A 12,803-nucleotide genomic window follows, 5' to 3' on the forward strand; every position below is an offset into this window, starting at 1 on the left:
GCAGACAAGTGAGGGTGCTCGGTTAACTGGCCTGCACTGGAACCACACCGGGCAGCTCAGCTCCCCTTCTGGGCACACACCTCGGCACTAGTTCTCAAAGGTACTGGACACCTGACAGTCCTCCTGGACAATCCCAGCTCTGTTGGAAAAAAGGCATTTAGTTCTGAAACATCCACCTGCAAGCTTTGGTGCTAACCTAAGTTAAGCTTTAACTGACAACAGGCTAATTTTGGAGCAGCAACCCGGTGTTCCAAGCCCCAGCTGACCCACCTCTGAGTGCTGTGCCAGTGTAACACAGGGGGCTTAAAGATGACTCTGGGAGAGTTTTGCACTGACATCGTGTATTTCAGACAAAACTACAGTATAAACATTCCAAGACTGGGTTGAGTGGACTACAGATCTACTTGTTCCCATGTACAGTTTCAATACAGATCTCAGTGCAGTGCCTAAGACAGTTCATACGTCACCAGTGCAGTGAAACAGAAGCAAGAGGGTGCACTTCGTTTTATAAAAAACCCAACCAATAAATTATACATTGAGAGCTATTGCCAAGCTTTACATATAAAAAGTAAAAATACAGTAGTTAGTGCGGCTTTAACAAAACAAATCTAGCTAAAAAAATATTCTTATATACTTTAAAAATAAGTTTGTCCAGTTATATAGGTAGGGGTGGTGTGTGTGTTTATGGAGCAGTGTTCCAAGCCAAGCAGTCAAAAGGAGGTGAATTCTGCAGGAGAATCCTGTGGCTCCTGGCTCTGCGGGTGTGGCAGCGCTGCCGGGAGTGCCTGCTCCTCAAGCCAGCAGCAACCCAGAGCCAGCAGTGACAACCGAGCCCGGCCCTGGCTTTAAGGGCTGTGCCTGTGACACCGAGCCCGGCCCTGGCTTTAAGGGCTGTGCCTGTGACACCGAGCCGGGCCCTGGCTTTAAGGGCTGTGCCTGTGACACCGAGCCGGGCCCTGGCTTTAAGGGCTGTGCCTGTGACACCGAGCCGGGCCCTGGCTTTAAGGGCTGTGCCTGTGACACCGAGCCCGGCCCTGGCTTTAAGGGCTGTGCCTGTGACACCGAGCCCGGCCCTGGCTTTAAGGGCTGTGCCCGTGACACCGAGCCGGGCCCTGGCTTTAAGGGCTGTGCCGAGCACCTGCAGCCCCTCCAGCACTGCCTGCAGCCACTGCAGCTCTGCCTGTGGGGAGGGCCCTGCACTCCTGTCTGCGGTACCAACACCTGGAGCAAACACACCCAGATCACACCTCTGTCACTGAAAGGCCATTAGTACATCTTGGTCTATCTTCTGGTTGAAAAGTTATGATTGTCCAGCTGCATTTGAAAGCTGTGACATTACAGTGTCTAACAGCTACATATATATATATGTACGTATATAGATACTACAGCTTCCTAAACTCAGAAACACTATGTGCCCAGATAGAGCTTTAAATGCTAGCTGGCTGCTAGCTGCTATCACTTCACCAGTAGATTTGGGCTGTACCAGAATATATTCACAATGTGAAAAATACATCCAGTGCTGCTTGTGAAGGACACACTCATCCCAACACGCTTCATGAAAGCAGAAGGAAGGAGCAGGGTGCAGACGAAGGGAAAGCAAACAGCTTGTACAGAGACCCACACATAGCTGCACTGCTCACCTGAGCTGCTCTAACAGGGCTGCAAATTTTCTTGCTAAAGTTGTGTCCAAAACATTGTCCAAAATTGTCTTAACATAGCTGTCTTCGACAAAGTGAGAAAAATTTAAGTTTAAAATCAAATACATTCAAGACAATTCATTAACCATGACTGAATAACAGGAAAGCAGGTAATTTATGTCCTATAACTTACCTAATATTAATCTCGATTACCACTGAACTAAAGAGATTCCCTTAATTCTGGTGCAAGAAAGCCTAAACTCCCACATTTTAATGCCATTTCCTAAGTCTGTAAATGCACACAGCACATGCAGACTCTGATGGTCTTAAATCGGTGAGACTGAAATGCATCTCTCTTGGGTTAATCAGTTTGAGATAAGGCAGGGATACTGTTATTATAAACACCAAGATTTCTATAAAACCTTTTATTCCAATCACAGAATGTGACTGGAGTAAAATCACTTTTACTTTCAGATGCAATCACTTGGCATTCATTCCTGTCAACTCTTATAGCTTTTCAGTGGTTGGCAGACCTGCCAACATCCTGACACCAGATTCACACAAAAGCTTTATTTATAAATCTCTTTAAATAAATACCAAAAACTAGACTTTAAGAACATGCTTGAACCCTAGAGCCAATCAATCAATAGTATAGCAATGGTAGGGAAATCCTTTTATCTCAGTAGCACACAGGCATTAAGTGATACTTTTTAACACTAACTGTAGGAACTATTAGCCCTATTTGTGTTTGATAAAATGCAGGTCATGAGGAATGCTGTATTACCTGTTAGGCAGTCATGTTGTAACACAGTATTTCTAGCTGCAAACCAGAACAGTGATGCCAAACTGCAGGATGTTCAGATCACAAACCTGTGTCACCTTGGTCTCGCAAGGCTCCCTACATAAGCAGTGATTTGATTAGATAAGCCACATCAAGGCAAATTGAGTGACTAGTTGCTCCAAGTATCAGATTTTGCTGGGAAGAGTTGGGTTTGCAGCCCCAAATCTATTAGACATTGCAAGTTCCCAATTTACCAGTTGAAATGTTTGCATTTTTATGTGAAATTTCAAATATTAGTCCTCTGAAAATTGAGGAAAGCCTCACCCCTTTGAAGTATCTCTGTGTGCATGTGTGTAATTACATTTCCCTCCAAACACTGCTATCCTGACCATGCTGAAATAACAGTTGGTTATTTGGAACCATTTAGATTTTAGGGCACACACTCATCACACATTATTTACTTGTTATTTGCTGTGATGGCTTGGAGGAATCTAAGGATGGTATTCAACATGCAGTGCTGGAAAACTGTAAACTTCTGTTATTCCAGTTTTGGGAGGGATTCAAGCTGACAGTTCGCAGAGCTCCTGAACCCAACGGGAAGAGCCAAATATCAAACATGCCTAAGAAAATGCTACTGCATTCTGTCTATTTACAAACCCAACACATGTAGCTGGCGAATGCCAGCTCAGCTGCTGAGCAAACAGATGAATAGCAAGTGCCAAGTTTCCACACACAGTCCTGGCTTTGTGCAGAAAGCAGACTGTTGCAGCCATTGCTTCCCTTTTCCTGCAGGAACTTTTCTGGCAACTGCATTATTAATCCAGACTAAGACATTTGATATTCAAATCAGGAATCTTCTACGTTTTAATAAGCAGTAAGGCTGAGATGTAAAAGTATAAAAAAAGCCAATACTCAACTGGAAGCAGCAATGAGAGAGCCCAAGGGCTGGGAGCAGGACCTGCCCATGTGCTGCCCTGCTGCTGGCTGGAGAGGCACCTGCAGCACCTGCCACTAATCCTGAAATCCTGGCAAATTCCTGAGGCAATGGCTGCAAATCACTGCCTGCAGAGTCACTGGTAGGTCAGTCCTACAAGCTTTCTCTGGTCCCTACATTCCTCTATTAAGGCCTCAGGGGTTTTGAGATGTGGCAGTGGGCCATATAAAATCATGTGGCTTCTCCCTCAACATGAATTCAGCATCTTGCAAAGAAGAGCATGAGAGCAACAGCAGCATGAACACCTTGGTCTGAACGCAGCAGCCTCGCTGGGCCCAGCTCACTTGCACGACCCACAGTGGTTTGGTCCCAACTTTTGTTTACACTGAGACACGTGCACACAGCCAATGGGCAGAAATGAAGCTGTGCGTGCAGGATCCAGAACTAATTTTCACATTTAAGTTTGTTTCTAACACCCACATGCATATAAGTATCTACAAACAGCAGCACTATGCAGAAACTGCCCTCCAACCCCAGTCACATGTTCAAACCTCTTCCTCAGAAAGAAAGATCACAGTTGTTTCACCTGTGCTTCCCTGTTAGATGTGGGATTAATCATCTTTGTTTCTCCTCCCCTCTGACTCTGCATTACTGTTTTCACAGGCTATACTGCCAGGGTCCATGTGATGATACTGCTGCCCAGAGCTCAAATGATCTCTGAACTGTATGCACTGTACCCCAAACTTCACCTGAGCACCCAAAACCTTCCCCCTCTCTGTGCAGTGTGCTCTCACCTTCCTTCTACAGAGACGTGAATTGCTTACAGGAATTTTTCATCCTTTTTTCCTATTTTCACACTAGTCTTTCTGTTATTTGTTCCACATACAACAATTAGATGACACTTGGAACAGGATTCAAAGTGGTATTAAAAACTGATCTAGTTGTATCCTCATGCTGCAAAAATACCTGGTAAGTATTCCTTAAGCACAGTGTCTGGAAAAAACACCCAGAAACAGCATGAAGAGAAACAAGAAAACTGTTTTCCTTTCTAGTCCTAGAAGACAACAATACTAATCAATACGCAGTTCCTGAAGCAAGCTGCACTCACATCTTCACCGCTTTGGCTTTCAAAACATACAGATCTCTAGTCTAAAATGCATGTATTTGAATCATGTAGCAAATGAAATTATCAGTATACTATGCATTCTGCTGTATTCTGCTAATACTACAACTGTTTGGCAGGTAATTTGCATTTTCCTGGTTGCAGTGAGCAGCAGCTCAAATCCAGTCTACACAGCTGGTCACTGATGGACTAAATTGTCATGCTTTCCAGGTACTGTCATAGGGTGTGCAAGGATTATTAAGGGGGTTAAGGCCAAAAAGGAGAGTATGTGTTGGTAACACGAAGGAAAAACAGAGAATAATCACACAGAAGAAAAGGTCCTTGGCTGTACAGGAGGGACAGTGACCACCGTGGAGAGCCCCGTGCAGGGCACGGCCATGAGGTGGCCCCGTGAGGTCTCCTCATCCCTGGAGGTTCATTACTCCACAGCCAGCAGGGCTCTGTGCTCACAGCCCACAGCTCTGCAGCACCTTCCAGAACCAGAGCCAGCTCAGGGTAAGGAACAATTAACCCAGCACGAGCAGAACACAACTGTTTTCTTTTCCTCAGCTCAGAACCAGCTCCAGTGTGACATTTTGCTTCTCCCGGAGGAGAAGATCAAAAGGATCTTTTGGTGCATGTGGTTTTATATCCCAGTTCAGGCTGCAGTTCCAGTTAGATTGTGAAAAATGCGGAAGTGTCTTCCTGGATCCTGGCAAACCAGCTGGCTAGCTGACTCCTGTTCAGCACGAGTTTGATCCCAAGCCAAGTCTTTTGGAAGGATCCCATGGAGATATGTTAGAAGATTTGAGTTTTTACAAGGTGAGAGTTTCAGAGACTCCTTCTTCTAGAGTTCAGTGGTGAGTAAACATTTTGTTCTTACTGTAGCATCCTCAGTAACTGGGCTAAAAGAGGGAAAAAATATAAGGCTCTGTAAGTACACTCCTCCAAAAAGGACTGTCATGATGCATTACAAGAGAGTATTGCTTCAAAGAGCATTCATGGCTGTTCCCCTTTTAATTTAATGAGACCAACAGACAAACCTTTCTAATGGACAACGCAGCAGAGCAAACTGAATTAAATTTAAACAGTGCAGCAGCACCACCACTGCCCTTCTTTAAAGACGGTCACTGCAAGGCCCGATGGTCACTGCCATCGTTCTGCCTCATCAGCATGGCAAAATGGAATAGTAAGGGAAAAGCCTTCTACTAATTTGGTTTTCTGATGTCCTTATAGCTTGGAAATAACGGGGGCATCCCTCTCCACACCCACCAATCCTCTGGCAAGTACTGAAACACTATAAACTCAGAAATTTTTTCTGTACCCTAACTTTAGTCTAGCACTAGAACATGTGAGCAGATAAGGTAAAGAAACTGAAGTGAAATTATAATATACACACATCCATTTATTTGTCATACTTCAATTGCTATAAACTGAGACAGAGCTACAGTTTATTAGCACAGCAAAACAAGGCATTGTGTCTAAATGGCCTCTGTAACTATGTCAGCTATGGAAGCAATTAGAGTGCCCACACAGACTTTGTGGAGTTAGCTGAGACCTCACCTCACTTCGGGTGCCTGCTGGGATGGTGTCAATCCAGCTGAGGACATCAGGGTGTCCGTGCTGCCTTTTGCTGCCTTCAAAGACAAGGCAACATTATTTCCCAAAGGCCCGTTGGAAATCAGTCCAGTCTGAATGGGGAAGAATGAAACAAGAAACTCAAACAACAATGTTTTTATCTATACATAACATCAGCCAGGACAAGACAAGCTAACTTTTCAATATGATTTATGTATAAATGGCAAAAATAGGATTCATTAAACTCCAGACTGGGCTTTACTAATACAAATTCTTTAAGGTATTTTATGGCATTTACCTGCAGTACAATACAGCAAAAATGAATTTGAACTATTAACAGGGTATGTTGTCTGACTTACTCCAGCTGAATTAGTCTGCTTTATTTTTGGTCTGGTACATTAATTTACAGACCTTCAAACTATTAAAAATTATTGTATTTCAGTATTTATAACTTGAAATCCTGTTTCTTAATCATGATAAAAGCTTTCGATTTTTTTCTTTAAGAAATGATCAAGTAACTCACTGGCACTAACCACCTCGGTGTTACAATGGACTGAGAAGATGCCTACAAAAAACAAACAAAACCTCAATTAAAAGGCTGAAAGTAGTTGAGAACTTGTCAAAATAGCACACCTCCCAAAACAACACCTCCCCCAAAACAATCCCAGAAATTTGCCCCTTGTTAGCCTTTGAATCCCGCTAGTGATTAGGTGGAGATGTGGCACCCACTGAACACAGAGCCAGACACTCACTGGGAGCAGTTTCAACTCAGTGCTTCCTTCCAAAGGAAAGAATCCATCATCTTTTAGTGCTTTGTGGACAACCGTAATCAAGAGCACACTAGTGTGAAGAGTTTAAAGGTCCTCTTTCTTCCCCCTTTCTCTTGGTGCATACAATGTAACTCGTTTTTGCCAGCATAGATTCTAAGAGATTTCTTTTTATCTATATAAAAGGCTTGATTAGCATTACAAATTTACTATTCAATTATTTGTGTATATATAGATATATATACAGACATACACACATGTACATACATCTTCCCATCTAATTTCTGAACCCTTATGTATCCACAAAAGTGTGAGAACCAGACTGGCACTTGCAGCTCTACTAAAACAGTACTACAGGTTCCTATGGCACACTCAGGTTCACTCTTCAGGTTCCTTCATTTCCCCTGAAAAGCTGTCAAGTCTACACTCCTACCCCAGCCACCCTGCAGGTGGGGGCCATGTGAGCAGTGATCCCTGCCCATCACTCCTTTCCACTGCTGCAGATCCAAGCCTGGCAGACAGGCACTAAAGCCAGAGGAGAGTCCATGAGTAAAAATCACTGTTACATGCAAAGGAAAAAGTTTGGGTTTGAAATACATTTACCCGAGGTGTGGCTTCTGTAAAGTCAATTAGATTCTCTGTCAGTGATGTTAAGGAAACGTCCTGGTCATCTGGAGTGCTCTATGGAATAAATCAGTTTTGAATTGAGTTCCCAGTACTAACCACACAGGTCTACTGAATACTCTAGTGGCTTCCTGAGTTATAGACCACTATCTTTAACCAACATTGTTTTTTATCAGGTCTGGTTTTCCACATATTTCCATTTGATCTTTTTTATAGCCTTTTGATTTTCCTTATTCTCATTAAAGTACTGGAAACAACATCACTGCCACTGTAAGCAAGCAGTGAAAGTGTCCCTTGCCCTCTGTGAAGGTGGGCTACAGCACCATTTGAAATGTCAGCAAGGTCTGGAGTGGGGTGCTGGAACTCAGTGAAATTTGAGATTATTCAGTGGGATCAACTATGTAATACTGGTTTAGAGGCCCAACAGCTACAGGGCAGAGTGTTTTGGTCATCCAGAACAACCTGTCAGTCTGCTCAAGTAAAGGCTGCACAGGTCCATTGGACTCTTCTTTTGGAGAGGGACAAAAGAAAGTATAATCCCCGAATTTTTGCTCTTCATGGAATCCAGTTAAAAAATACCTTAAGGTAACTAAAATATAATAAATTAGCATCTAAATTTAAACTTTTCCTTCTGTGGTTCTTTTGATGGGAACTGCCTATGTCAGAATTTCATCCCTACCGTCTGTCTCCCTACTGGAGCATGAAATCGTTGGGATGCAAGGGGCTCTCTCCAGTGTAAGAAAAACAACCAGTTTAGAAAAATAAGAGTTACACCAAGAACTGGAAAGGACACGCAGAGATGGCCTTTGGAAAGATCTGTGCAGTGTCCTTGCCTGCTTCAGAAAGCACTCTCTGGCATTCCCCAGCGCCTGGCATTCACTGAGTTATGAGAGGCATGCAGCAACGTCTGCTGGGCTTGCCTGGAGGCATCGGGAGCTCAGAATGTGACATAGAAACCTTCCAGGCTGGCAGGTGGTGATACCTTTGAAACAGCAGCCTCCTCAGTTGGAGCCAGATTAGCTGGAATTAGCAGGTCCTCATGGTTAGAGTCAGCATTGTCCTCATTCAAGGTATTACTGAAAGGAAAACATCCTCATTAGCACCCTGCCTGGATAGCATGGAACAGGGCTGCCTCCCAGACAGCTCAAAACCTTGACACCAGTTCCACGGAGGCAGACAAAAGACTGGTGTTTGTATGTTAATGTAAATGCCTTCCAACTACCTCCACAGATTACTGCTCTCTCCCATAGTTCCAGCTACAACTCTGTATAGACCCAACAGTATCGATGTCTCCTATCTCAAAGGAGTTTCTTCAGCCCTTGTGTCTAATTTGCCTGAAGCCTTTCCTGTCATCCTCTTATCTTCCTCTTTAGAGCCAGGGGCAGCAGGATGTCAGGAATCTCAGTCCTCTCAGAAGATGAGAGAGATTCACTTACTGCTCAAGGATACTCACCCCGAGGCCGGCCTACTGATTAACTGCTGCAAGGGTAATTAGAAATGCATCCATAAACCTGCTTGGATGTAGACTAAATGTTCAGCAACTGTTCCTCAGCTTTTCAGGCCTTTTCATCATAACCTCCATGTGGTCCCCCTTACCCCAGGAACATGCTTCTGCAGAATCACTTACAGAACAAAGGTGTTTGAAGCAGGGATGGCTCTCAGCAGCTCTTTTGGATCTTGAAATACTGGACTGGTCGCTGGGGGACTGCTCTGTGATTTGCCTGACAGGATAAGGTTCCTGACACAAACCAACAAAAAACAAAACCAGAAAACAGGTGCAACCTTCTATGGAAAGCTCTTTATGAATCACTTGTTACAACACAGTTTTGGGACTGCTAATGGAGATTTTATTTTTGCATTTTATTTACAGTATCCCCCTCTGCTCTCTGAGGTCTGCCACATGTGCATCTTCACAAATGGTCAGAAGTTAAATGTTGTAACCTTTTAAATTTTTCAATGCCTGCAATTCCACTGGACCCTGCAATCATTTAATATTTAGTAATTCTCAGCAAATTGTCACTGCAGGGATTTGTACACAATTTTTTTTCATCCACTAGAAAGCACCTACTGTGAACATACCCATCCCCTCCCCATACTGAAGATGTTCACATTTCAGAAATAATTAGTGATTGAAATTGCTGTTGTAGTAATGGTCAGCAAGTATGACAGAATAAAAAGCATCTGTATTATCTTGTATATAATAAAACTCAGCAGTTATAATCCTGGTTTTCATCTCAAAGCCATTTCACACTCATGAGATTAAGGTACCCTAGGCAAGATAAAATGCAATGGCAACTGAGCCACTGGCATACCAAACTAAACTGCAGATTCTCAGTTCTGTAGTGAGGTAACTACATAACATGTTTCTTACAAATCTATTCACTACCTGGCAGCAGCCTCCTGAATATTGGAATTCTTGACACCTGTCATGCTGTCATCTTTTCCAACCTGAGAGGAAGAAATGATCAGAGACATACATTTCTGATACCAGTTTCCATCTTATGGCAGTTCAGAGATTCACAGTAGAGCTGAGTGTCTCTATCCTAGCACAAAAACGTGCTGTTCATCTACAGCTCAGGGACTTAAGAACATCAATTCCATATGACACCTTCAGTGCAGAAATAAAAATAGTTCACTAACAAAACCAAATAAAATCCTGTTATTTGCTAAGGAATTTACTACAACATACAAAGTGTCCAGTCTTAGTGACAGAATACTTGCTTGATTAGAAGACAACCTTTGGAGATTGCCTGCCTCAATGACCTCACAAACCAGGGCTTGCAAAGGGTCTTGTCCTGTTAGCTGTTGAGTATCATCAAGGACAGAAATTCCTCCTTGGGCAACCATTCCAGGACAGTCCCTTTATCCCTGTGAGAAACCCTCTGACTCTGCCTTGGACAAGGCTCTCGGAACACCCCTATCTGCAAGGCACCTTCTCCAACCTCAGGTTATTTAAGAGAACTAAAACATTTGAGAGCATCATAGCTCTGCTCCGTTGAGTATTTACCTTGTGCCCTGCTTCTGCCTGGGCCTTCAGGATATTGCTTTTGAGATCTGCTGGAAGCCACTTTGCTGCTACGATTGGGCTCTCGATTGCATTGTTAAGACATTTATCTGTCAACTTCACCACTTCATCCTAGACATGAAAACATCTTTATCAGAAGCAGTTTCCACATGGACAAGTCTGGGCAGAAGTTTATCAACATCTCTAAATAACAACAAGGCTCTGAAGCCAGAGGAAAGTCAGCAGATTATACTGAAATGAAAAAGCAGTTTTTTCCTTTAGTTTGGAACTCAGTTGTAATGTCAAGCAACACATGAAGGAAAAAAAGCAAAATGCTTGAATATGGATATGTAAACTGCTGTGGTAAAAATAAAGCGTGCAAGAAATGAAGTGCTTCCTAAAACTACAGACTAGTTTACTGAGAGGAGATTAATATAAAAGCAATATAATAATATATATCACATCAGTGTAGCCTAAGTAAAATGCAAGTTGGGAAGATTTTTAATTTAAAATCCACTTATAAGTTAGAACAAGAGTTTAATTAATACGCCACTAGTTACCTCTCCCACCACTGATTATATCAGAGCAAACTGGCAGCCAAATACATAATGAAGAGAAGAAAGAACGAGATACCTTTCACTACAGTCTATTTCATTATGAGAATTTCATTTCTTAATTATGAAATGTTAATTAAGCATTCAATCTACTAATTGCTATTTGATTAGTGGCAGAAGTTAATTAGCTGAGTGAAAACTAAACTCTCTGACCTTCCTTCTGAGGGTATGACTCAGCAGGGGGAGACAGAGTCCTGCTTTCCTCACCATATGCCACAGTCTAGGGCAGGCTGTTCCCAGGAGAGAAGTGCTGCAGGACTGCCCAGAGCAGGGACAATCCTGCTGCACTCCCACCTGGAGCAGGGACAATCCTGCTGCACTCCCACCTGGAGCAGGGACAATCCTGCTGCACTCCCACCTGCACCAAGTGCAGCGTGCCCAGGAGGAATGAAGCCCATTGCAAAGGGAAGAGCAGAACAGAGGAGTTAAAAAGAGGTGAACACCTGTCCCTCCACAGCTCTCCATCCACTCTCAGATTTCTACATTCTCTGGAGACACTGCTGAGAACTTGTAGTTATTTAGTCTTTAGAGAGGGGAAAAACATTTCCTTTTTTATGTCTCCCTCAAAATCACTTTTTGAGATATCCAAACAGGATCTTAGGAGACTATCTAAAGGAGAATCAATTTTCAAATTTTGACCCAGTCAGCAATGAACTTCACAAAATATCCAAGGGTCACTATCAACATAAAAAGCTATGAGGACCAACAGTACTTTTAAGTACTTTTATTTTAGAGAAGCTGCTGGAATTGCAAAAGGAATAATTACAACGAAATTATTATTATTTGTACAGCTGCAGCACCCACTGTGATAATATTTAAGTCCTGGACCTCACTGCAGTAGATGCCATGTGTGACACTACCTGCACAGCATTTTGAACGCATTATTCCACTAACAGTAAATCTGATCATTTTAACTGAGCACATCAGTACACTGGTGCTTGAAGTACCATTTTTTTGTTTATCTGCCTCTTAGCTTCCTCCACCTGAAAAATCACTTTAATTAGGTCACTCTAGTCTATTAATGATTAGACTCCCTTACTTTTGAAAAAGCTTAGTACTATTACAGAATATTTTAATTCAGTAGAGCACGAATTTCATACCACCAAGGAAGTATTGCCCTCAATATTAATTATCCATTTTTTTTCAACCTTATTTTGCACTTGAAAAAAGCATCGGTGTTTTACAGTTTTTTTAATGAAAAAAGTATGTAGCTAGAGGGAAAAGCATCCAGCACCTGCTAATGCCTCCAGATGTCTAATTTACAAGACATTTGAGGTGTTCACACAAAACAGTAAAGCTGCAGGGGTTTGTCATTATTCCAGCTCATTAGGAATGTTTGTTGTTTCCATGGACTAGACAAACTACACTTGTACTATGTTCTTCAATCAAAACATGGAGCTAGGCAGTGATGCAAAAAGGCAAGGAAAGATTAAAGGCAGTAACAAGGCATGTGACCCCAACCCTTTGTGCTTTTGAGTTCTGTTCCTGGTGCCACTAAAAATCACTTTATGCAGGAAGATAGAACCTAATACAGGTACATTTTGAACCAACTTCCACGTATTCACAGATCACAACAAATTCAGAAAAAGTAAACCCTCATGTCCTTGTATTTCTGACTTGGGAGCAGACTTTGAAGGCGGGCAAACCTTTATTGTTCATTTCCCTTCAGAAGCTGATGAAAGCAGAGCGTTGGTGTGTTTAAAGCTATTTGCTCTCTTTGTCAGATCTGGTCACTGCTGGGAAAGGACAAAGTCGCATTCTT

At 42.7% G+C, this 12,803-nt stretch overlaps 1 protein-coding gene across 3 annotated transcripts in view; it reads right to left on the minus strand.

Annotated features, from left to right (window-relative positions):
• Positions 1 to 324: 324 nt before the first annotated feature.
• EPB41L5 (erythrocyte membrane protein band 4.1 like 5) overlaps positions 325 to 12,803 on the minus strand; it is a 53,365-nt gene continuing 40,886 nt past the window's right edge. For 2 of the 3 annotated variants that reach the window (XM_021526143.3, XM_085584965.1), the window contains 8 exons: positions 10,431 to 10,559; positions 9,810 to 9,871; positions 9,051 to 9,161; positions 8,406 to 8,499; positions 7,403 to 7,480; positions 6,556 to 6,597; positions 6,018 to 6,145; positions 325 to 5,359 (listed from right to left, as the gene is read on the minus strand). In XM_021526143.3, the coding sequence (XP_021381818.3) occupies positions 5,302 to 5,359; positions 6,018 to 6,145; positions 6,556 to 6,597; positions 7,403 to 7,480; positions 8,406 to 8,499; positions 9,051 to 9,161; positions 9,810 to 9,871; positions 10,431 to 10,559 (702 nt within the window). In that variant the 3' untranslated portion in view covers positions 325 to 5,301. The remainder of the gene's footprint in view (positions 5,360 to 6,017; positions 6,146 to 6,555; positions 6,598 to 7,402; positions 7,481 to 8,405; positions 8,500 to 9,050; positions 9,162 to 9,809; positions 9,872 to 10,430; positions 10,560 to 12,803) is intronic. The other variant, XM_085584964.1, reaches the window with a different exon arrangement.

The sequence above is a fragment of the Lonchura striata genome, chromosome 7, assembly GCF_050655825.1.
Source record: "Lonchura striata isolate lonStrDom1 chromosome 7, ASM5065582v1, whole genome shotgun sequence".
NCBI classification, from domain to species: Eukaryota; Metazoa; Chordata; class Aves; order Passeriformes; family Estrildidae; genus Lonchura; species Lonchura striata.